Below are 26,206 nucleotides of genomic sequence, written 5' to 3' on the forward strand. Positions count from 1 at the left end.
AACCATGGAAAGCTTGTCAGTTCAGTTCATTCCAACATATATTTATTAAACTTCTAATGGTAGAATTCTGTTCTAAGTGCTAAGAGTATCAGAATTTAGATAAAGCATCAACCCTGTCTTCATAAACTTATCATCTAATAAGGAGATATGATGGCCAACTAGATGGCAGAGTAGATAGAACATGGGGTCTGGAATCAGGAAAACTCGTCTTCCTGGGTTAAAATCTGGTCTTGGACACTAACTGTGTAAGTACTGAGCAAGTTACTTGGCCCTGTTTGCCTCAGTTCCTCATCTGTAAAACGAGCAGGAGAAGGAAATGGTAAATCACTCCAGGATCTTTGCCAAGAAGATCCCCAAATGGGGACACGAAGATGTAGGTATGACTGAAATGACTGAACAACAACAAAGCTGATAGGAAAACTTTACAAATCATTGTATCACAAATGAATAGATGATAAAAGCATCAAGAAGGTGCGAAATAAATGCCTAAGGAAATTGGTGATGGTAGTGGTAGTGAATTGTGAAGGATCAGGGAAGGCCTCATGGAGGAGGTGGCAGTCAGTTAAGAGGTGCAGTATATAGAATACTGAGCCTATGATCAGAAAGACCTGAATTCAACTTTGACCTCAGACCTTTAATAGCTTTGTAAGTCACTTGGGCAAATCACTTAACTCTGATTGCCTTAGTTTCTTCAATTATAAAATGAGGGCTATAATAGCACCCAGTTTTACAGGGTCGTTCTTCATAGAGGATCAACTAAGATAATAATTGTAAAATGCTTAGAATCTGGCACGGAGTGCCATATGAACATTAGTTATTATGATTATGATTATTTATATGGATAAGAATTCACCAGGTGAAAAAAGGGGAAGTTAGGCATTTCCAGGTTTAGGGAACATATGAGTGAGAACACAGAAGTAGGAAAGTCCAGGGTATTTTCAGGGACAGAGATTGGCAGCATTTGGTTAGAGGACAGAGAACAGAGGAGTCATATAAAGCAGACTAGACTGGAGACAGTGGGGCATCTTAAATATTTGGCAAATGGGTTTGACTTTTACTTGAAAGACAATAGGGAGGGGCAGCTAGGTGGTGCAGTGGATAAAGCACCAGCCCTGGAGTCAGGAGTACCTGGGTTCAAATCTGTCTCAGACACTTAGCTGTGTGGCCTTGAGCAAGCCACTTAACCCCATTTGCCTTGCAAAAAAACCTTAAAAAGAAAAAAGAAAGGCAATAGGGAATTATTGAAGTTTTGATTTTTTTGTTTTTTTTTCTAATCAGAACAGTGATAATGACCAGATCTATACATAAGGAGTATTCCTTCCACATTTAACAGATGTTCTGCATTATACCTGAAACACATTTAACAAATGTCCCACATTATACATGTAACTCTACCACACTTCATATCCCATAACTTGCTCCTGTAGCCCTGGAGCTATGTTATTCTCCCTTCATCAACTCAGCATCCTGTGTGCTCAGTCTCAGTTTTGTCTTCCTTTAATCCTGATTCAGTGGATCAAATTTTTAATTAGTTAAGACCATTATCTAAACTTTCACCCATGACTAGGATCAACATAAACCAGTTTATGTTAAGATAGGTCTTATTTGCTGGCTAATATGTGCATGAGATATCAGTGAGCCTTTGCTTAACAAATGATTGTTAATGTTAGCCTTTGGACCCCTGTTGAATTTATCTAACTCATATCCAAAAGATCTTTGTCCCACAGCTTTTAGTTCTTAGCAGAGAATGTTAAATAAAGCATAATACAGCAGCACTATTTCCTGACAAAGGGCTAGACTTGAGGTTAGAGTTGAAATTCTGTATCTCTCTCTCTCTCTCTCTCTCTCTCTCTCTCTCTCTCTCTCTCTCTCTCTCTCTCTCTCTCTGTATTGCTCTCTCTGTCTTTGTCTTTGTCTCTCCCCCCCAGTTCACAAATATTTTACTTACCTGAGGATGAGATATTCAAAGAGGCCTCCACTGTTTCTATATGATATGATTGTTTTACCTGTTAAAAAACAAACAACAAAACCTTTTTTATAAATCAGAATTCCTCAGGATTTCAGATACTAAACCCCTTTGGTAAGGAAGATGGACAGAGACTTGGCAATTTCAACATGAGTCCAAAGAGACTTAATCTGGGAAAGGGGAATACCTCAAAGTCAGAGAATAGATGGTGATCTATGGGGTAGGATTTAAGGGATTTCCTTGACCCCAAAGTGGCTGCTACTGGTGCCTGGGATTCTTCTAAGGGAGCTCTATTGTGTCCGGTGATTAAGTTATTCCCCATCAGTAACCCTTAAAGCAAAGAAATTGATCTGACCCTTTCCAGAGTGACATCTGAGAGGAGGCCTTCATCAGAGAGATTGGATTCTAAGCTTCCTGAGAGGAAGAGCAGTGTATTTAACCTTTGTATTTCTCCCAGTGTCCCTCATAGGGATAGTTCTGTTTCTTTCAGAGGTTGGACAAAATATTTCTTACCTTAAAACCTAGTGATCTCCTTCTTTCAGAGTGTGATTAATATGGAAATATGTATAAATGAATATATAACCTATATCAAATTACTTGATATCCTGGAGGGGGGAGGGAAAGGTGGAAAGGAAAAAACTACAAAATGAATGCCGAAAACTGTCCTTAAATATATTTAAAAATGTATAAAAATAAAAATTAATTAAAAAACCCCCACTGATCTGGAATTTACTATCACACATGGTGGTGTCACTCAGTGCTACTGGACGTAGTTCAAATTTGGCCTCAGACTAATTGTGTGACCTTGGGTAAGTCACTTAACCCAGATGCATCCAGGGTCATCTCCAGTCATCATGATTCATATCTGATCACTGGACCCAGAAGTGTCCAGAGGAGAAAGTGAGGCTGGTGACCTAGCACAACACCCCCTCACTCAAATCTAATTCACTTGTTCGTTATGACATCACCTCCCTGAAGTCATGGTGTTCTTTGAGAATGAAGGACAAACATCATCATCATCACTGGATCTTCTAAGAAGTTGCCATGACACATCCCTCTGTTACTACCAAATACTTTGTCCTTGGAAGCCAAGTAAGTGGCAGGAGACCACCATGTATAGGCCACATTGACATTACTGCCTGAGAAAATAACAGTGCCTCAGTTGACTATAACAGCTAGTCCCCTAGGTAGGTGGGGATTGTCTTTGACACCTATGTCTTTGACCCACCTCCAATTTTCTTCCTCATTCCTGTACCCATAAAAGTGAGACTTCAATCCTACCCTCTTTCAGAGACTATATATGAATGCCTTTTTTTAGGTTTTTGCAAGGCATTGGGGTTAAGTGGCTTGCCCAAAGCCACATAGCTAGGTAATTATTGAGTGTCTGAGGCCAGATTTGAACTCAGGTCCTCCTGACTCCAGAGCCGCTGCTCTAGCCACCTAACCACCTAGCCACCCCTGAATGCCTGCTTGATTGCCACATCTGGAAATATTGCTTGCTTTACTTCACTGAAACATCAGTTCAGAAAACCAAACATGCTTGTCTTGTATAATCATTGAGCACTGAGATACTAGACACTAGACCTCTTGATAACAATCTCTCTGAGGATCAGTGTCTCCAACACAAGGAGAAATCCGGAGCCATATCCTTGTTGCCCTGCTTATGGTATTTTCTGAGTTTTATCAGCACTTGTTATCTTGAGATGAGGCAAGAGAACTGGCATCAACTATGAATTCAGGTACCTCAAGATTCGATTAACTATTATTTACTGAGAGCCCAGCCTGATTTCCTTTCTGGCTCATTTCTTCTTTCTTAGTTTTTTGTTGTTATTATGTTTTTTTTTTAGGTTTTTTTGCAAGGCAAATGGGGTTAAGTGGCTTGCCCAAGGCCACACAGCTAGGTAATTATTAAGTGTCTGAGACCGGATTTGAACCCAGGTACTCCTGACTCCAGGGCCGCTGCTTTATCCACTACGCCACCTAGCCACCTAGCCACCTAGCCACCCCTTCCTTAGTTTTCAGACAGAGAACAAATTAACTCTCCTACTATCATGGGATTCAGAAAGGTGGGAGCCCTGGTCAACTGGTATTGACCTAATTCCATTGCTAGGAAATTCCAATCTATTCCTCTTCTAATCCCTTTTAATTCCTAGTCCCTGTCTACAAAAACAAAAATATACTTTGCCGGCTATTGGTCCTCATCTACTCATTCCCATTTACTTTAGCTCTACCCCTCTAGAGTTCTCAACCTCCTCTCCCGATCATTTTTTTTTTTAATTTTTGCAAGGGAATGAGGTTAAGTGACTTGCCCAAGATCATACAGCTAGGTAATTAAGTGTATGAAGTCAGGTTTGAACTCAGGTGCTCCTGACTCCAGGGTTGGTGTTCTATCTACTGTGCCACCTAGCTGCCCCCTGCCTATCATTTTAATGGTAGAATGGAATCCATTTAAATTTCCCCCATGAAAATGATGGCCTGAAGAGATCTCTGTAATCCTTGTTTTTTCATCAACAAACTTTTGTTATCTTTGGATCACATCTTCTACCCAAGAACATAGCTTATTTTGTACTCTTTTAATTCACATTTTTTTCTACTTTATCAACCCAATATACATATTCTTCACAATTATGCTAAGCTAATTAGTGAAAATTATGTGAGATATTAAGTATAAAGTATAAAACAATTTTATAAAGTATAGTAACAGTATAAAGTATAGCAAGTATAAAATCACAGAAGCAAAAATGTTAAATGGGTCAAAATTTACATGCTTTTTGTTTCACTGTTATGTTTGATACATAATGACTTTTACTGGCATTGTTTTGATGCCCATCATCCTGCATTCTAATTCTGTATTTGCATCATTAGTATGTTGTTTTTGTATGATTCTTTATCATACATACCACATTCAGTGATGGCTCTGACAGAGGTTGTTATCCTGAGGAAACAAACTTTTTCTGGGGAGGTCAGGATCTCATAGTAAAATAGGAACCAGACCTAAACTTAATGGATACCTTGGGTTTCATAACCTTTTTCTTGATTTCAAATGCTTCTCCATATATTTGTTGTAATTGAACCACTATTTATTTTTTTGCCTTTCTCATTGGCAATCTCAGTCAAGTAATGGTCATAATATTCCTTAATGTTCATGTAGAAAACTTTGCTCTCTATTTAAGAAACATTAGGAATTGAAAACCTTTCAATGGAAACTATATTATTTTAAATATCTCTTATTGATGTCTCAATTTTCTCTATATTCTCAGATTATTTGTGTTTTTTTCCTCAGTATTTTCTTCCATCTTTTGCTCAGTAAATAAATGATCTTCAAAGATGATCTCTGGGCATTTTTATGACATTTTTATAAGCAATGGAGAAAGGATTCCTCTCTTCTTTGGATAATTCATGTGTTTTGTTGGGTTACAGACTAGGCTTCCATGCTATAATGCCTCATATCTGACATAATTTGACCTTCTGGATCAGCTGGTTTTTATCTAGGACTGAATATTCTATATCTGGAACGAGGGGTGATAGTAGTCAATGGTTTCAGGGCTGGAGCACTGGTCTAGGTAGATCTTATTCAAAAGAAACTCTATATGCAGGTATGGTGAGTCTAGGGTTGATGGTGTAGATAGTGTAGCATTGGATATTAAGAGATGAACTTATGTGAGGAAATTCAAGGATCAGATAAGGAAAGCATGATGGAGTTTATAAGAAAATAACAGAAGAATAATAGTGATAGGAAACTGCTTATCTGGTCATTGATTGGGCTTTCTCTTAAATGCAAAATAGTCAAGAATTTCATCTTTTTACTTAATGACAATCTTATTTTTCAAAAAGTGGAGGAACCAACAAGGAGAGATTCTATTTTGGATCTGAGGAATAAGGAAGAAATGACTGTTTAAAGAGGGTTCAAATTATAGGACTCTTGAGGAGTTAAGGGAGCCTTGGAATTTGTGATAGAGGAGAAGATAGTTGAAAATAATGTGACATGCTGCCTAAATTTGGGAGGATAGATATCAAAGGGTTCAGTGAACAGACAGGTAGGATTCATAGACCAAAATTTTATAAGGGAGGTCTTCCCAGGGGAGATTGGAAGCTCAACAATGAAATTCTACTGAACCAAAGAGAAATAGTTTCAAGGAGGAGACAAGAAAGAGATTATCTAAAGATAAAAATGGGGATGTCCAGTAAATTCACCCATCCAACTTAAAATATTAAGATATCAATGACAATGTAATTCTATCATATATATAATATGCACAATAGGTCACCTTTACATAGCACTTAAAAGCTTGCAAAGAGCTGTATAAATCTGTCTGCCTCTCTGTTTTTCATTCTCTCTTTCTGTGTGTGTGTGTTTGTATGTGTGTGTGTGTGTGTATGATAGCAGATCATGAAGGAAGAATACAAAAACATGGGATCTTTCTGTAACAATAATTTTAAGATGGCAAAAGCTCAAAATGAGATGAGATGGGGAAGGAAAGTCAAGGATATGAAAAAGATTAGGATTTTGAAAAGTTAGCTAGATTGAGAAAGAAAAGATCAAAGAAGGGCTTTAAGGCTGTTGTTCCAAGTGGATGGGATGATGTTAACTGAAAACAGAGAAGGGAGAAACATTCAATACTTATTTTGTTTCTGTTTTCTTTGCTAAGGAGAATGACTTTTGGACTGGAAGGGCAGAATACTGATGACTGATAGGCATTCTTAAGAAGGGCACCTAACACTTAGAAGAAAAGATAAGAGAGTACCTTGTTGTCTTGAGTTTCTTGCCCTATGCAGATCACTACATCCTTGGATACTGAAAGAACTACAACTGGAATAGTTGAGCGATTATTAGTGAGAACTGAAAGACTCAGAAGAAAAAAAATATTTGTAGCAGCTCTAGTGGCAAAGAATTTGGAAATTGAGGGGATGTCCATCAACTGAGGAATGGTTGAACAAATTATGGTATATAAATGTTATAGAGAACTATTGTTCTATAAGAACATTGTCTTGATTTAAAAAAATGGTAGCACATTCTGGGTGGTGGGGTTGATTTGGATTCCTGGCAGATTTCTAGAATATATTAATAAAAGGATGGTTAATTAATATTTAGGAAAAAGAACAATGATCACAAAGTTATTATGGCATCCTCAAGATTAGATCATGCCAGGCTAAACTTTTCTATTTTTCACAGGGTTATTAAATTGATAAGCCAGGCAAATATTTCAGATGTAGTTAATATATTTTAGCAAAGCTCCCAATAAAATATCTTACTCTATTCTTATGGTTAAGACGAAAGTTATGAATGAGATCTGAGTACAATTGGGTGGATTCAGCACTGACTTATTGACTGGACTGAAAATATCGGGGTCAGCTAGGTGGCACGGTGGATAGAGCATGGGCCATGGAGTCAGAAGGACCTGAGTTCAAACCCAGCCTCAGACACTTAATAATTGCCTAGCTTCATGACCTTGGGCAAGTCACTTAACCCCTTTGCCTCGGGGGGAAAAGTTACCATTTGAATTAATGTGAAATGATGTGAAGTGGCTCAAGACTTATTTTCTGGCCACCTCCACCATGCCTTAACATGTAACACTTTTTCTTTCTATCTACTTTTTATATACTGTCTTCTTTTTTTTTAGAATATAAGCTCCTTGAGTGATTATCTTGATTTCTTGTATTTGTTTCTGCAGCACTTAGTCTAATGACTGCACATAATAACCACTAAATAAATTCTCTCTTCCTTCCCTCCTTTCTCCCTCCCTTCCTCCCTTCTTCTTTCTCTTCCTCTCTCTCTCTCTTTTCCCCTCTCTTCCTCTTTCCCTCCCCTGCTTCTTCCCTCTGACCAGGAAGATTGGGGTTAGAGGGAAAAACCAATAAAGTTATTTGGGACAGGTGAAGCTGGAGGTATGTGTGTACTGCCTGCAGGAGTGTGTAGTACGTGATATTCAGAGGGAGATGTGCTATAGATAGATAAAGATGTGGATCTAGAGTCCAGGACAGAGGTCAGGGCAGAAACCACCTATCTGGGAATTGTTTGCATAAAGGTGATCCTTGAAGTTACACTTTGGGGATGGAGCCTTTTTTTTTTTTTTTAAGGGTCTGGGAAGAGGATTAAAAATTACTGAAGAGACTAAGGACTGAATGAGGACCTTTGAGTTTGGTGATTACTTCTTTTCTGGTGGCTGACCTTTGAGACAATGGATTAGTCTGGTGCTAAGGTTTATGTGGGTCAGCAACCAGATTGTCAGAAATCAGGAGAGTAGGTGGTGAGGAAGTAGAGATATGGGGGCAGAAAACTTCTTCCAGACCTTTAGCAATGAAGGGGAGAAGAGTGTTATAGCTTTATCATTGGAAATGACCTTAGGTCACTTAGTCTAACCCCCTCATTTTACAATGAGAGAAACTGAGGCTCAGAGGGCTCAAGTGGCTTGTCTTGGGGCAACCAGTCAATACATTTAAATCCAACTCTTCTAACTTTCAGTGTAGATTTTTTTTCCTATTGTACCATGCCAATAAGCAAATTTGAGCAAAAGATCAAGGGAAAGCATTGTTTTCAGTTTGGACAATGGGGAATGTTTGTGGACAGTTAAGGAGAAGCAGAGAAGGAGAGATAAACCTGAATAAATAAGAGTGAGGCAGAGAGACAGATGCAGAGAGGCAGGGAGACACAGAGACAAAGAGATACAGAGACACAGAGACAGAGAAAGAGACAGAGAGAATAAGTCAGGAGTAGGATCCTGGAGGAGAGAGGAGGTACCTTAAGGCAGATTTTTTTTATGATCAGAAGAAAAGGGAAATAAAGAGAGGGTCATGATGCAGAGAAATTTTGAGGAACAGAGACTAAAAACTGGCAAAGCTCATATTAATCTTTTCAGTGAAACCAGAGGCCATGTCAACTGTTGAAAATGGAGGGAAGAAGATGGCAACAGGCTTGTCCAGTGCAGCAGCAACAGCAAAGGGGCTGCTGAGATGATCATATACTGCACATTTGGAGCAGAAACATCTTGTTTCCCAAAGTGAACACGTTGCCAGCCTCTCCTCAAGGATCCTTAAACTCTTCCCAAATGTGAGACATTGACATCTATACTATCAATGGAGATAGTGTACTAGACTTAAAATGTAGGCATTACATTTTAGAATATATTAATAAATCTATTATTTATCATATAATATAGATTTATAGATTATATAATCTTATATATAATATAAGATGATACCATCTCTGATCTTATCATAATTATTAATTATACATTGCCTGTTTCTCTGACCATACACAACTGCATACAAGAGGTTAGAAAATGATTGATCAATTGATGTTCACAAGTGAAAATTAAGAAGGCAGCATTCAAAAAGACCAAGAGACCCTGGGGTACAACATATCACCTTCTGGGAAGCATATTATGTTAGCTTAAAGGGTCACAGATGGTCAGAATACACACTCACAAAGCATTTATAGAGTTCACAGTTGTAGGAAGACTAGATCATCTCCAAAGTCTTTTCAAACTCTGAGTAGTAAGTCAGGTCATGTTTGTTGCAGATTTAAAAGAGGAACAAAGTGAAGTTGTTGGAGTTATTACTCTGTCCTATGGTTCATGAACTAAAATAGTAATATCTGACACAGAGCACTTTATGTGGATTATATATCTAGAGCTGAGGGGAGGCTAGGTGGTGTAGTGGATAAAGCACCAGCCTTGGAGTCAGGAGTACCTGGGTTCAAATCCGGTCTCAGACACTTAATAATTACCCAGCTGTGTGGCCTTAGGCAAGCCACTTAACCCCATTTTCCTTGCAAAAACCAAAAAAAAAAAAAAGAAATAATAATAATATATATCTAGAGCTGAAAAGACTTCAGAGGATATCTAGTCCAACATTCTGAGGAAACTGAGGCCTAGGGAGTTAAGTGACTTGTCCAAGGTTGGGAACAGGAACCCTGATCTTTCTGGGAAAGCTCTTGGAAGGAAGAGATTCCTTGTTCCCTTCATCAGTTACAAAGGAAACCAATACAGGTATTTATATATATATATATATATATATATATATATATATATATATATATATATATATATATATTCACAGACCCCCCCCCAAGTTAAGAAATTCAAAATTATAGAATCAGGTGGGTTAAGAGAAAAAAAATTTTAATGAAAATTGACACTCCACCCTCCAACCCCTGATTTTTAAAGTCTATCAATTATTCAGCTCTAAGCTCAAACATTTACTAGTTGTGTGACTCCAAGCAAATCATCTAACTGCTGTCTGCCTCAGTTTCCTTATCTGTAAAATGGTTGTAAATAAAGCACCCACCTTTTAGGCTACTTAAAGGGCAGCTAGAGGGCACAATGGATAAGAGTACCAACCCTGGAATCAGGAAGACTTCAACTTCTTGAGTTCAAATCTAGTGTTGGATGCTTACTAGCTGTGTGACTCTGGGCAAGTCCCCTAACCCCATTCATCTCAGTTACCTTATCTGTCAAATGAGCTGGAGAAGGAAATGGCAAACTGTTCCAGGATCTTGGCCAAGAAAACCCCAAATGGAGTCAAGGAGAGTTGTGAGGAGCTGTGAGGATAAAATGGGCTAATACTTGTAAAGATTGTAAATGGTCAAGTGCTATTATATGATATATATATATAGGAAACAATGATGAGGATGATGAGGATGAATTCAATGAAGCCATTTAATTAGGTTTTTTCCTATGAAGGGGATAGGAATTTGGGTCAAGAGTAGAGAAAGATAAAATGAGGGGGACTAGACTATCACTAGAGTCCCAGAACCATGGCAATGGAAGAGGCCATCCTAAAAATACCTAAAGAAAAATCTTCTCTAAGGTCAGAATAGTTTTTAAGCTGGAAGAGGCCCCAAGTCATTTAGTCCTTTTATAGTTGAAGAAACCAGGGCCTAGGAAAGCTAAGTGACCTGTCTAATATCCCTCGGGTACTAAACATCACATTTGAACCCATTTCTTCTGGCTTCATAGTCAGCATTCTCTCTGTTTTCGTGTGCTACCTCCCCAGTGTTGTTACTTACAAATGGTGGGTTTTTTCTTTGCTTAAAAACCCCCAGGGATAGTGAAATGTCTCCTCTGCCCATTTCACTTGGGAGTAATAGATGGGAAACATCTTTTTATTGAACTGAAATCTGCCTCTTTTACCCCAATTCATCCCACTTGTGCCCTACAGACACAAAAAAGAACCAATAAAAATTCCTTTAACTTGGCTGCCCTTCAGTCCTGGAAGACAGTTATTATATCCCCCTAAATATTATGTTTTCCAGGTTAAACACTCCCAGTTCTTTTCGTTAGCTTCATTTAGTCTAGTCTTTAGGCCCTTCTGCACCTATCTCTTGCCACATTCGAACTTGTCAGTGTCTCAGAATATGACTCCTGGGACCCTTATAGCTTCATTTCCTAAAATTCTATGGAGGAAGACCTCTGGAATATGGGACACCCTCAGGGATACATGGGTGAGTTGGGGGGGTTCATCTCAGAATGAGACCACTGGATACCTGAGGAAGAGCAAGGAGTTGATAGGAAATGGGTAATTGTAGAAGAGGGTGAGAAGGAAGAGTCACATACTTATTCTCCATTCCAATTCTGTAAAAAAGACCCTGACAGTGGAGATTCTAATGTGTCTTTGAAAATCATCTCTCATCAACATTCATCCTGTGGCTCCTAGGTACCAGTCAGATAGCTAGGCCATGACTGAAAAGACTGAACAAAAACAACAACATATGTGGCCAACAATTTTGCTAGTCAATGGGAATATGAAGACAGTCCCTGTCTTCAAGAGGCTTATATTCTACAGAGGGAAATGATCCATATGCATATAAACACATAGACAAACTAAGGGTAAAGGCAGACTGCTGCTTTATGCCGTTCTTCTGGCTATGGCAGGGGGGAACTGAGGCTGGCCAATCTCTTGGACTCAGGGATTCTGAAATGTGGTGAGCTGAGTCAGTTGGGTGTCTGGTTTCAATATGGGGATCTCCTAGGAGTGGAGAAGGGATAGAGGGGTCCCAGGCTGCCAAAAGAGGGACAAAATGACCCAGAACAGAAATAGGGCAAACCAAACCTCTTTGGTGAATCAGTGGTGGGGTTAGCCCCTGTACTTCTGGATAAGGCATGGAGACCAGTTTCAAAAGAAAAAAATTGATCTAAATCTTGCCTCTGCCACTTAGGTAGTGTTTGACCTCAAACAAAGTGACTTAGCCTGCCTAGACCTCAGTTTCCTCTCCTATAAAATGAGATGGATGGACCTCCTCCAATCTTAGATCTATGATCACAGAATTGAGGTTCTGACTTGGAATTAGCATTCTCCATCTACTCTGAGGATGCTCTGAGTTTCATTTGAGAAATACCCATTATGGCCTAGTCAGGAAGAATTCCACCCTCAGATTAAAAAAAGACATATTCCAGTAGAAGATAAGTTTCTTGAAAGACTGTTGACTTTGGGGCAGCTAGGTGACACAGTGGATAAAGCATCAGCCCTGGGGTCAGGAGTACCTGAGTTCAAATCCAACCTCAGACACTTAATAATTACCTGACTCTGTGACCATAGGCAAGTCACTTAACCCCATTGCCTTGCAAAAACAAAACAAAAGACTATTGACTTTGTCTCTGCATCCCTGGCATCTGTTGCAGAATAAAAGAAGTAAATGATTGGATATTGACTCAAGTTGAAGGTTGGGAGCCTAAAATCTCTGTTGTAGGTTTGTTTTGGGGGGGTTAGGGAAAGGAGACAATTGGGGTTAAATGCAGCTGGTAAGTATCAAATGTCCGAGGTCAGATTTGAACTCAGGTTCTACTGATTCCATGGCAGGGGACTCTGCATTGTACCACTTAGCATCCCCCAAGCCTTCAATTTTTGCTGTTTCATTTGAAGTCCTAAATTTCTGCTAAACATCCACCAGGTGTGAAGGAATGCAAACAATGATGTCTTCTTTGCTAGATCCTGAACAGAGATCCATTTATTTCCCATAGCTATTCCATGGAGGAGAAGAATGTGCCCTAGGAGACAAGAGCTCTTTGAGATAAAACAGAAGAAGGCAGCTAGGTGGCACAGTGGATAGAGCACTGGTCCTGGAGTCAGGAGGATCTAAATTCAAATTCAGCCTCAGACACTTAATCACCTAGCTGTGTGGCCTTGGGCAAGCCACTTAACCCCATTGCTTTAAATAAAATTTTAAAAAAGGAAATGAAATGGAGGAACAGAAGTGAGTCAGGGACCTCCAAAGAGCACTGATTTAGAGCCAGAAAGAACCTTAGGGATAAGAATCTGGTTAGATTCCAGAAAGCCCATGAATTCGGGTGGAGAAAAATTATATCTTTGTTTTCACTACTTCTAACTGAAATTTTACTTGACTTTCACTTATTTAAAAACTTTATTCTGAGAAGGAATTCAGACTTCTAAAAGGGTTGGGTGAAAAAAAAAAAGGAATGAAAGGAAAGGGAAAAAATTAAGAATTCTTGATCTAGTCCATTTCACGAATGAGGAATTTGAGGCCCCAATGAGGTGCACCTCTGGCCCTGGGAAGTATATCTGCGTGATGACCACTTGCCTTCGTCTTATGCTTTTCCATTTTAGGAAACATAGCGGGACAGTCTGGAATTACTCAGAGGAGCATAGGTTTTTTTGTTAGAAGGTAGAGTGGTCACTACCACATCCTCAGAGTAAGGGAAATATTGTGGCTTTAGATGCCCTGAAGTCTAGTCTCCAAGCCTGTTCTGGAGAATTCTGGCCTTTTGGACTGGGTTGGGTGGCTAGTTCCTGTTTGCATCATTCCTAGGAACCTGAGGCCCTGAAGTTATGTGGGAATTTTTGAGGGTTTGCTCATTTGTCCAACTTCCTCCTTCAACTCCTTCACAAACTACTTGCTTCTCAACTTACTTGAAACTAAGAGCAGCCCAAGAGGCACTAACTTCCTTCAATGAAGGGGACTGAGGGGGAAAGAGAGCAAACAGAAAGTGAAGCAATTTTTCATGGTTCCCCCCCCCCCCAAGGTCTTATCTGTAAAAATTTCAAAGGGGTCCAAGACGTGGTTAGGTAGAGGGGGTCAGAAGGGCACTACTTCTTCTTGGGTCACAGGATGGAAAACCCTCTGTTCATCCCGCCGTAACTGATTAAAAAGAAGGAAAAACCCTCAAGTCTTCTTACCTTCAAGAAGGTCAGGTTCACAAAGCCACTTGGGAAAGTCAGTAGAAGTTTGGAGATCTGGGAGCCACAGTTCCCGGATGCTTGAGTCACATTGGGGTCAAGATTGAAGTGCTCTCGAGATGAAAAATACTGAGAGAGAGAGAGAGAGAGAGAGAGAGAGAGAGAGAGAGAGAGAGAGAGAGAGAGAGAGAGAGAGAGAGAGAGAACCCCAGTGAAATGGGAGTTAAGATTCAGTCTCTTAGGCATCCTCTGCACCCCCCCCCCAGCAAATTGTGTGGAGGCCAGGAGGGTTCATCTGGGATTCCAATTGTGCTGATAAAACAACAGAGGAGCCTTGGTTTATAGATGGAAAGGACCCTTCAGGGTTATTTGTCAACTCTAGGGAGAATTAACCGTGTGTGTGCGTGTGTGTATGTTATGTGCATATGTGGTACATGCATGTGTGTGGTCAGAGTGTGCGTGTACATGTGTGTGTGTGGTGCATGTGTGTGCATGCTATGCACCCCTTTGGCAATTTGATGAACTATATGGTCCCAATCATGTTCCTAAATAATTGAAGAATATGCACCTTTTAGGTAGAGGTCAGTGAAAATAAAAATGTAATCCCCAGGGGGAACCTAAGTGGCACTGTGGATAGAACCCTGGTCCTGGAGTCAGGAGTCCCTGAGTTCAAATCCAGCCTCAGACATTTAATTATCTAGCTGTGTGACCTTGGGCAAGTCACGTAACCCCACTGCCTTAAATAAAATTTAAAAAAGATGCAATCCTTTTTATGGATCGTCTGCACCCTTGAGGGTAATCCCAGGTTAGGAATCCCTGATTTAGTCCAATCCCCTCAGTTTACAGTTGAAGAAGCTGACCTCGCCCAAGGTCAGATAGAGAGGATTTGAACTGAGATCTTCCATTTGCAAAGCCAGAACTCTTTCCACTAAACCCTTTTGTTTCTTTCAAAGCCAATTTTGTGCATTAGCTGTAAGTAGTGAAGGCGATAGAATGAAGAACTTGGAGATGGGAAAAGCTTACTAGTTTTGTGACCCTGGGCAATTCACTTAACCCAGCCTCAGTTTCCTCAACTGTAAAATGGGGAGAATTATAGTTTTTACCTCATTGGCTTGTTGTGAGGATCAGATGAGTTAACACATGTAAAGGACTATGTAAGTCATAAAGCACTATATGCATGTTAGTTGTTATCCTCATTTTTATTATGATAGCATCCCAATATTCCTTACAGAATGAATCTACATGCAGGATTCACATTTCACACTATCTGCAATCAATATGTTTATGAGAAGTTCTGAGAAAAATCAATACTCTAGACTCAATAAGTTAATACTTTTCCCACTCTGCCATATTAATTCTCATCTTATTTTAGAAAACTTAAGAATCACAAGAAACTTTAGAATTCATTGGGCTTATCCCTTTCATCTTACAGATGAGGAAGCCTCGAAGGCAACTCAGTTGTCATCAGAAGTCACCGTCCAGCTATTGGTAGAACAAGAGACAAAAACCAAGACTCTTGGCATTTTTTTTCCCACTAGGCCACACTATAGCTTTGATTTAATTTAAAGTGAAGTAACACTGGATTTAATTTTCCAGAGTAAAAATGTCCATCTTCAGGACATTTATTCCTACTTTTTCTTCACTTTTTAAAAGCAATTAGACCTTTAGTTGAAAAGCATTTCCATTGTTTCTTAATATTTAATTCTTAATAGTAAGGTGGGAAAGTGGATGGTACACAGGGCTTGAAGTCAGGGAGAAGGGTTCAAATAATCCATGTGACACTCATGAGCTATGAGACCCAGCAGGGATGTAAATGGTCAATAATCCACTTTTCAAAAAGAAAAAAAGATATTTTTAGGTTTAAGCTGAATGATTGATATTTTCTCCTCTTTTTAAAAATCTAGACTATCAACAAAGCAATAAAATCAAGATTTGGTTTGTACTTTGCTGATTATTGAGGAGCAGATGCTAACACAGAAAATTTAACAATTGTTTTTCCCCAGTCTTCTGAACTGGCCCTAGTACAGCCCTGGACTCCAGATAAGTCTCTTGACTAGGGAGCTTTAAGGTACTGCACTCGAGACTATTTACCAAGTTATAATTGGGAAGAAGTTCTCCTGATTATATTTTACTTAATATTACAGGTTGCTCAAGAAGACCCTTTCAAAGGAAGGCAAAACCCCTCCTGCCCAATGAAGGATCTAAGACCATCTCCCAGCTCTCCCATGCCACCCCACATCTTACCGTCTTCTTGTCCTGGATGAGCAGCTGTACTCCCATGTCTGCTTTCATGCAAGCCCTACTTCCATTGTAAATCAGATAGGTCCCAGTTTGAGGGGGTGATGGCTGAGGAACAAGAGTGGGCCCTATAGTTGTCATGGTTGATGAAGTTGTGGCATGGTGTATTGTGGCGATGGCCTGGGTGGTTTTTCCTTTGGCTGGGGCTGTGGTCCAAGGAGTGGTCAGGGAGGTCTGGTTGTCTGGTGGGGTCGTTGTCAGAACTGTTCCTAAGGTTGCCTGACTAGCTGTTGACTGAACTGCTGTGGTCATCTGGGTAATGGGTGAGCTTGACCATTCTGTGGGGGGTATGGTGCTAGATGACCCAGGAAGAGGGGAAGTTTCAGTATTCATAGTGGTGGTAGTTTGAGTTGCCATGGTCATCTGGGTAATGGGTGAGCTTGACCATTCTGTGGGGGGTACGGTGCTGGATGACCCAGGAGGAGGGGAAGTTTCAGTGTTCATAGCAGTGGTAGTTTGAGTTGCCATGGTCATTTGGGTAATGGATGTGTTTGACCATTCTGTGGGAGGTACGGTGCTGGATGACCGAGGAGGAGGGGAAGTTTCAGTGTTCATAGCAGTGGTAGTTTGAGTTGCCATGGTCATTTGGGTAATGGATGTGTTTGACCATTCTGTGGGAGGTACGGTGCTGGATGACCGAGGAGGAGGGGAAGTTTCAGTATTCATAGTGGTGGTAGTTTGACTTGCCATGGTCATCTGGGTAATAGGTGAGCTTGACCATTCTGTGCGGGGTACGGTGCTGGATGACCCAGGAGGAGGGAAAGTTTCAGTGTTCATAGCAGTGGTAGTTTGAGTTGCCGTGGTTGTCTGGGTAATGGGTGAGCTTGACCATTCTGAGCGAGGTACGGTGGTGGGTGACCCAGGAGGAGTTGAAGTGTCTTTATTCACAGTGGTTGTGGTTTGGGTGCTGTCTGGTGGGACCTTTGTAGTTTCTTCAGTGAGGGTTGTTGGACCAGCTGACCATGTGCTTTCCCCCGTTGACTGGGTGGCTGTGATTGTTGTTTTCAGGGTTACCTGGGTTGTTTGCCAGTCGGAGGCAGTGGAGTGACCATCCGTTGATCCTGTTTGGACAGTGTCATGGGAGGCATGATTAGTTGGCTGGATGCGGGAAGATTTGGGGATGACTTGGACAGATGCCCTTGTGTCATGGCTTGGGGATCCTTTGACCTCTACCAATTTCCTATTCATTATACCACTGTGGGAGCTCAAAAGGACTGCAAATAATAAGGAAATGAATGAGTTAAAACATGATCACTGCTCTGGGTCAAGAAGAGATTTTAGTGGTCACCTGATCTAACCGTCTTATTTTATAGTTCAGGAAACTGAGGCCCACAAAGGTGATGTCACTAACCCCCAAACCACCTAGCTATTGAATTCAGGCCCTGTTACTCTAAGGTTAGCACTTCCCCCACGGCATAGTAGCCATGTGGTTTTTTTTCACAATGCTAAACATTTTATAAAACAATAATTTGGCTAAATTTCCAAATCTCCCTCACCCCCCTTCCCTTTTCCCAGTAGAGTCACTCTCTCCACAGCACTTGAAACTCGAACAAAGGAATGTTGGCACCCAGCATTGCTCTCTGTCCTGGCTTATTGAAGGATCCACTCGGAACAGATGGACTGATATAGGCTCTATGGACAGTGGGACCAGTGGAGAAGTGATATACTGCTGAGGTGCTTGTCAAGAATCCTTATTCCTGGGGAAAATCAGATGTTCTTAGTAATCATTTCCTGGAAGGCACTCTAGTGGAGACTGGGCATAACCATAAGGGAATCATTATCTTTGATAAATGCACAAGAGGGGACTATTGATCAGAAACATTCAGTAGCATGCCCATTTTAAATTTTTGTTTGCTTGTTATGTTTTTGCAAGGCAATGGGGTTAAGTGGCTTGCCCAAGGCCACACAGCTAGGTAATTATGAAGTGTCTGAGGCCGAATTTGAACTCAGGTCCTCCTGACTCCACGGCCGGTGCTCTATCCACTGCGCCACCTAGCCTCCCCAGCATGCCCATTTTACAGGTGAGGAAACTGTGGCCAAGAAGCTAAATGATGTGTTCAGGTTCTTATGGATAGTGTCTGAAGCAAGATGTGAACTGATGGCTTTCCTGTCTCAAAGTCCACATAATTCACTAGGTCAACAAGGCACCCATAATAGAGTTAACATTATTTTAAAAGACTACAAAGAAACACGAGAGAGGGATGGGGAGGGTGCTAGCACTGGGCAGATCAGGAAAGGTTTCATGTAAGAGGATGGTACTAGAGCTGAGCTGGATTTGCAGACAGAGGATAGACAATACAGAATTGCAGATGAGAGACGAACAAAAGGCAAAAAGTCAGTCTGGCCAAGGCCACAGGTTGTGAGAAGGGGACTCTTGAATGCAAAGGCTGAAAAGTGAGCAGAGGCCCTCCTCTTCTTCTCCTGCTCTTTTGTAACAAAGATAAAGCTCTATATTCTGGAAAAAAGGGATCTGCTGGTTGGTCCTTGCAAAGCTCTGATTTACCAAGTCAGATTTACTTACAGGTTTAGATAACCCTTAGCTGCTTCTCTTACAGGGATGGGCTCATTAACTACATCAAGAAACATACATGGAATTTCTCTTTTTACTGCAGCAAAATTTTTACTTCCATGAAGGGCATTCCTTAGGTCCTTGTCCCTTACAGAAACTGTCCTTAGACTCTCAGTGTTTTCCTTAGTTTTTGAAGCTATTGAATGATCCACTAGGTCCTTGCCAATAAGAGATCACCATATGGCTTGCTTATGTCATGAGAAGTGGATCAGAATCTCTTTATGCTGTTAAATAGAGGGAAAACATTTTTTCATACTGTTCCACTTGAAAGATACAATACTATTTGGGGTTAAAGTGTAGTTTTTCTTTCTCCAAACAATGTGAGTCAAGATCTGAGGATCATATAGTCTATCTCTATTCTTTGCCAATTATAGCTGGATTGATAATAGCCAAGGTGCTTTCTAAATAAAGCTAAGGCAGGGGCATTCTGGCTTTTTAATTTAAATTTAAGTTAAATTTAAATTTAAAGTTTCTTGGTAAGTATGAACTGTGTGTGATTCCGTTGCAGGATCACTGGGAAAGTTGGTGACCAAATTGTGGTCTTGTAATATGTTCTAGGTACTTTTCAGACAGTATGTTCCCTCTAAGGAGATAACTCCTATTAGACCCATAGGGAATGAATGGTGGTTGTTGTTGTCGTCCTTCATAATTGAAGAAGACCATGATAGCAAATGAATGATGGCATGTTTATTATAATGAGGGAAATGCTGAACAAAGACATCCTTCTCACTTTCCAGGACTGTTTTTACCTCATGGTCTGATTTGATAGGAAACAGGATTTCTGGTGATGATGTTCTGAATGCTGTGAGAGACCTATAGAGATTGAATGGATGAGATTTGAGACTAACTGGGCAAGACTCAAATGGTGGCTCTACTTCTAGATGGAGACAAAATGCCCTTTTAATGACACTTTTCAAAAGGACCATCTTTGGTTACCACATGTCCCAACTTTTTGTTTGGAAAACATGATCAAATGGTTGAATTCATACTTGTGACTTATGACCAACATTGGGTGGGAGGGGGCTCTTTCATCCCAGTGGAGTCCAAGAATAACTAGTTTCCTGATTGCTCATGTTATGGATTCTGGTCTAGAAGAAAAGTGGAAGAAGATGGAGAGAAGAGAGAGGTTGGAGGGGCTGTGGTAGGGAAGGAGAGGAAGTGGCATGGCTTTATAGAGTTTTGTTTAGTGGCCTAAATTTAAATGTAAATAAATTCGGGAAATCAATTGTTTGGAAACAGATTTAAAATTGTGTGATCTCCAATTGATCTGATTGATGACTTCTCTTAAATACTGAGAATCAATATTGAATACTCACTGCCAATATCAGACTTATCCTCCCTAGGCCTCAGTTTCCTCATCTACAAAATAAAGACTTTGGAAAGTATGGACTCTAGGGTCTTAGCTGACTCTAAATTCATGATTCTGTGACCTTAGAGATTTAATTAAATCCAAACCAGCAAGTTTTTATTAAACAATATATGACAAATACCATAAGGGCTATGGAGACAAAGAATATATCCTGTTTCTCTTGCTGTGTCTTTCTCTGTTTTTCTATCTCTCTTACATATGTATGATATGTAATCTATGATATATGATATATATGACACATAGGTGTGGTCTATACATAGATGTGTATGAAGGAATTTTCTACACCAGGAAGAAATCACAGGCCATAGAAGCTAGAATGGATCTTAGAAACTTTAGAGTCTACTAACTTTAACAGATGATGAAACTGAGGTCTAGGAAGTCAGATAATTTCCCCAAGACCCTATAAACAGTAGGTGATGAAATTAGATTAAGTGATTAGTAAATTAGATTCAGAACAACAACCTTCTCTCTCCCCCCACCCCACCCCATTCCCAGACCAACCAACCAACCAACCAACAACTTAACAACTATCTACTTCTTTGCTCCCAAGCCTCTAACCTCCATTTTTGGAAAACTGACAAAAAGAGGGAGCTGAAAAAAATTACATGCTCAAGGTCACAAGGCCCAAGTTAACTTCCCCAACTCCTAGATCCTCCCTTCTCAATCAGATGACCCGTCTAAACTGTCCTTGACCCATTTCATGCAGGGAGTAGCTCTATTTCTGTCTGTCAAGATAGCTGAATAAAAACTGTAGTGGGGGGGAGAAATGTAAGGGGACATGAGAAAGTGCTGTGAGAAACGCCCACAGGCTCCAGGACATCATTCCTAAGATGCAGAGGTCTCAGAGAAGAAATGAAACCTCCCTGATATGGGCCCTGAATCAATGGTGTGATTGCACAATTCAGATTGTAGGATGATTGAACTAGGTTTGGTAAAGACTTCAAAGCCCCCCTGCTGATGAGGGCATTACCCCGCTGTGAATTATTCTTCCCACCTTCCCATTCTATCAAGCACCCCCCCCATTGTCTCCCCCCCACTCCACTGCCGATACCATCCTCAGTCCCTCAGACCTGCCTCCTTCCATCTCTTGCCCTAGATACAGTTATCACATCAGTAGTGCCATTACTTCTCTAAATGACAAGTCATTTACATCAGCTCCCCATGTCCATGATTCCCCAGATCAAAGTTTCCTTCTCTGACCATCACCTCTCACATGCATTCTTTCCCTTTAGGCTGTAAGCTTTGTGAGAGCAGGGCTCTTTGTTGTTTGTAACCCCAGAGCGTAGCATAGTATCCACTCCCCCAAGCCACATAGGTAATACATATCAGAATCAGGGAATAATCTGAATCTAAATACAAGCATTCTTTCCATTTTACTAGTGAGTGTCTTTGCCTTGGCTTGTTATAAATATATAGGACCATAATACTGATGGAGAGATGGACAGGAACATGGAGGTCATCTCTAAATCCAATCCCTTCTTTGAAAATGAATACATGAAATCACTGACGTAGTGAGTGGCAGAGCTGAGATTTGAACTCAAACTCTCTCATCCCAAACTCTGTTTCCTCCCCCACTCAAATACTGTAGCCCCTTTCCTCCAGCCATGGGAGATAGAATGCCCTGAATATATCATAGCATTGGCAGGTTATAAGTAACTCACCGACTGAGAAGGCAAGTATCGCCAGCATGGCTAATCCTCTCTTCATGACTGGGCTGGGGGGTCCTGGGTATGGTGGTTGGGAAGGTTCGCTGTGCCTGGTACCTCTCTCGAGTCTTCTAGTTAAAAACTTTAAACCACACACTTTGTGTTACTGGAAAGTCACATGAGCACAAGGAGGAAGAGGCAGTTTTAGCCTCAGGAGTATCAGAAGCAGTTGATGAAAGTGAAAGAGGTCCATGGATTATTCTAGGACTTCCTCTTCCATTAGAAACCAGGTCCAGTGGGGTCAAGAATCTCTTCATCAGGGTTTTTAGTGTTTGCAAAAGTTAACAAACTCACATCCCCTAGAGGCTTGAACACTTGAGTTCAATACTTGGAGTCAATAGCCGGCCTGGGCCTCACCAGCTTCCTTCTCACTTATGAACTCTCCCTTTCCTGAAGATCCTTTCAATGGACCTCAGTCCTCTGGGAGAACACTGTGAACTAGAACAGGGCCTGGAAGGCTCACGTAGGGACAGGAGACTCTCAGGACTCAGGGATTCTGGGGATCCATTGCTCCTTGGTGACATCCATGATCCTCAGTGAGACATTTAGACACCCAGGTCTCAGCTTCTTCCTCTACAAAAATGGAGAAACCTCACTAATCTTCATTGGAAAAAGTAACCCCGATTTAGGTTGATCAGACTTGGCAATGGTGCTAAGTCAATGGATAGCCAACTAGCACTGAATGAGTATTACCTCCATGAAACTGAGAACTGTTAGAGACCCCAACTGAAAAAGACCAAGTCGCCCATCGCATCCAGGGCCATCTCCAGTCATCCTGACCCATATCTGGCCTCTGGACCCAGCACAGTCCTTAAATCCAATTCACTCGCAAGTCACAGCATCCCATTCCTGATGTCATGGTTTCTTCAAGAATGATGGACAGGGGACAACTGGATGGTGAAATAGAGAGGGCACTGTCCTGGAGTCAGGTGAACCTGAGTTCAAATTCAGCCTCAGACACAATACTTACTTAGCTGTGTGACCTTGAGCAAGTCACTTGTCAAAACAACAATAACAACAAAAGAATGAAGGAGGGACAACTAATGGGGAACAGAGGGAAGATTCCAAAAGGTTTTTTTACAGACTAAAACACTGCAGAATCTAGTAAGAATTCAATTCAATAAGAATTCATTAAATGTCTGCTATGTAAGACAGTGGTGGGGATAGAAAGGAAAAATGAAAATTAGCATCACAAAAACAAGTCAGGAAAGGCATCTTTAAAGAAAAAATTGTGCTATTTGAGTGAATGATAAGGTCAGTGAATCAACAATGCATCACGCTGTAGAAGAAAACAAATGTAAATTCAGATGAAAATAGGAAAGATTTAGCTTGCTTGGACTAGGAAAGCGATACCCCCTCTGGCTTCTGCTGTAGTCAGACTACTTTTAGGTGGTCAGACTGGCCAGGCCAGTTCAGTCGTGAGCGCCATGTTTTAGGAAGGGCTTGGAGAAGGTAGAAGAGGACAATGAAGGCTTTGAGGTCAAGTCATTGGAGGGTTAGAAGGTACAGGTGATATTTACTTTGGAGATGAGAATACATTAAGGGGTCGGGATAGCTCTCTTCCAAAACTGGAAAAATGACCTCTTTGGGGAAGGAACAGTTCTATTGTGCTTGGTGTCTAGAATGCTTACCTGGGAACAAAGGGAGGAAAGTTACAAAGATTAGACTGGCTCAATGGCAGCAAAGAGAGCAATTCTTAAGTGACCTGGGCTTCCTTCGACAGAGTAAGTTCTCTTTTTGGGAGGTTTTCAAGCGAAGTCTAGAACAGATAATCAGTCATTGCATATATTATAGAGAGGATTTTTTTCCAAATGTAAATTGAACTTGAAGCCCCTAAGATTCTGTGTTAGTGTAACTAGATTATCTCAAAGACCGCTTTCAGGCTGAATGGTTTATAGGTCTAAGCTATGAATTACTTTATTATTATTATTGGGTTTTGTAGGATAATGGGGTTAAGTGACTTGCCCAAGGCCACACAGCTAGGTGATTATTAAGTGTCTGAGCTTAGATTTGAACTCAGGTCCTCCTGACTCCAGGGTCAGTGCACTATCCATTGTGTCACCTAGCCAACCCTATAAATTACTTAACAATGAACATAAAGACTGTCCACTTTTCAGGAGAACAGAGAAAGGAAGCCAATTGTCTCTGCAACCAATTTCCCCTGCTCCATATACAGGATCTGGGATATACCACAGAAGCAGCTTTGAAAGCTTCTGAAGGAGTCTCTTCAATGATTCAGCAACTATTTGCTAAGGACCTACTATGTTGGATCCTCCAAAGCTCCCTTGTAGCAAATGGCAAGCTGGTGAACATCTCTTTCAAGTCCTGGTCATGGTATCATAGATCTAAAATTAGAAGGAAGCTTGGAGGTCCTCGAGCCTAACCTCAACATTTTACAGATGAGGAAACTGAGGGCCAGCAAGGTTAAGTCCCTTCAGAATCAGGTTTTCCAATGCCAAATTCCCCCCTCTTTTCCATCATATTCCGTTGTTTCCTTAAGTAGTTCAGCTTTTCTTTCATTGAAGAATAATAAAAGGATGTTTACTTTCTTAAATAAGATTGTGATGCTTAACCAAAATATTTTAAATATACAGTAGTTGATATTAGACTATAACAAATTTTAAAAAATATATTTTTTTCAAAAACAAAACCTAATGGAAGAGCTAAAGACTCTATTTTGAAGCTGACCTTTTAATTAATGCCAGTATTTTTTAAAAGAGCTTGAAGGGGTTCCCCACCTAGTTTATAAACACAGTGACACAGATGGTCTTTGTAAGAAGACTGGCAAAAGCCCCAAAGTTGTCAGTGGGAGATTTGTGGCCAGGGCAGATGCCCAATCAAAGAGCTCATGAGGATGAGTGTTGTTGACTCAGGACATGTCTGCCCCATTGCACAGCCTCCCCAACCACCTCAAAAAGTTCCCCTGGACAGCATGCCCAGATGCTGGCATTAGAGGTTTGGTAACCCGTTCTTTCTCTGTTGTCTGTCTCCCCTTCCAGGGGATCCTTGGTGTTTCAAACAGAGGCTGATATTTGAAATATTTCTCCATGTAGTTTACCTGTGAGATCTATGGAAAGGGGAGCAGTTTATGACTAAGGAAGAGATAGAGAACATCACCAAAACCAAACTAGATAATTTTGTTTACATTAAAAAGCTTTTGCCCAGACAAAACCACTGTAACCAAGATCAAAAGAAATGTAGTAAATTGGGAAACAATCTTAACAACTATTATTTCTGACAAAGGACTCATTTCTAAAATATACAGAGAACTGAGTCAAATTTTAAAAAAAAGCCATTCAAAGAGACAGCTAGGTGGCACAGTGGATAGAGCACTGGCCCTGGAGTCAGGAGGACCTGAGTTCAAATCCAACCTCAGACACTTAATGACCTAGCTGGTGTGGCCTTGAGCAAGCCACTTAACCCCATTTGCCTTGCAAAAACTTAAAAAAAAGCCATTCCCCAAATGACAAATGATCAAAGGATATGCAAAGGCAATTTACAGATGAAGAAATCAAACCAATTCATAGCCATATGAAAAAATACTCTAAATCATTAATTATTAGAGAAATGCAAATTAAAGCATCTCTGAGGTACCACCTCACACCTCTCAGACTGGCCAATATGACCAGAAAGGATAATGATCATTGTTGGAAGGGTTGTGGGAAATCTGGGACACTGATACATTGTTGGTGGAGCTTTCTGGAGAGCAATTTGGAACTATGCCCAAAGGGCAACAAAAATGTGCATCCCCTTTGATCCAGCAATACCACTCCTGGGTCTTTACCCTGAAGAGATGATGAAAAAGGGTAAAAACATCACTTGTACAAAAATATTCATAGCGGCCTTGTTTGTGGTGGTAAAGAATTGGAAATCAAGTAAATGTCCTTCAATTGGGGAATGGCTGAACATATTGTGGTGTATGTATGTCATGGAACACTATTGTTCTATTAGAAACCAGGAGGGATGGGATTTCAAGGAAGCCTGGAGGGATTTGCATGAACTGATGCTGAGTGAGATGAGCAGAACCAGAAGAACACTGCACACCCTAACAGCAACATGGGGGTGATGGTCAACCTTGATGGACTCACTCATTCCATCAGTGCAACAACAAGGGACAATTCGGGGCCGTCTGCAAAGGAGAGTGCCATCTGTATCCAGAGAAAGAA

The 26,206-nt window shown here is 40.7% G+C and overlaps 1 protein-coding gene and 1 long non-coding RNA gene across 6 annotated transcripts in view; one reads left to right on the plus strand and one right to left on the minus strand.

Moving 5' to 3' along the window:
• Nucleotides 1–20,299, plus strand: part of LOC141490770 (uncharacterized) — a 37,944-nt gene extending 17,645 nt beyond the window's left edge. For both annotated transcript variants that reach the window (XR_012469337.1, XR_012469336.1), the window contains exon 4: nt 16,243–20,299. This is a non-coding gene — a long non-coding RNA (uncharacterized LOC141490770). The remainder of the gene's footprint in view (nt 1–16,242) is intronic.
• Nucleotides 1–22,151, minus strand: part of LAMP3 (lysosomal associated membrane protein 3) — a 32,795-nt gene extending 10,644 nt beyond the window's left edge. For 3 of the 4 annotated variants that reach the window (XM_074191028.1, XM_074191026.1, XM_074191027.1), the window contains exons 1-4: nt 21,996–22,151; nt 16,343–17,610; nt 14,099–14,227; nt 1,949–2,006 (exon numbers count right to left, since the gene is read on the minus strand). In XM_074191028.1, the coding sequence (XP_074047129.1) occupies nt 1,949–2,006; nt 14,099–14,227; nt 16,343–17,610; nt 21,996–22,041 (1,501 nt within the window). In that variant the 5' untranslated portion in view covers nt 22,042–22,151. The remainder of the gene's footprint in view (nt 1–1,948; nt 2,007–14,098; nt 14,228–16,342; nt 17,611–21,995) is intronic. The other variant, XM_074191030.1, reaches the window with a different exon arrangement.
• Nucleotides 22,152–26,206: the final 4,055 nt, after the last annotated feature.

The sequence above is a fragment of the Macrotis lagotis genome, chromosome 6 (genome assembly GCF_037893015.1).
Source record: "Macrotis lagotis isolate mMagLag1 chromosome 6, bilby.v1.9.chrom.fasta, whole genome shotgun sequence".
In the NCBI taxonomy this organism is placed as follows: domain Eukaryota; kingdom Metazoa; phylum Chordata; class Mammalia; order Peramelemorphia; family Peramelidae; genus Macrotis; species Macrotis lagotis.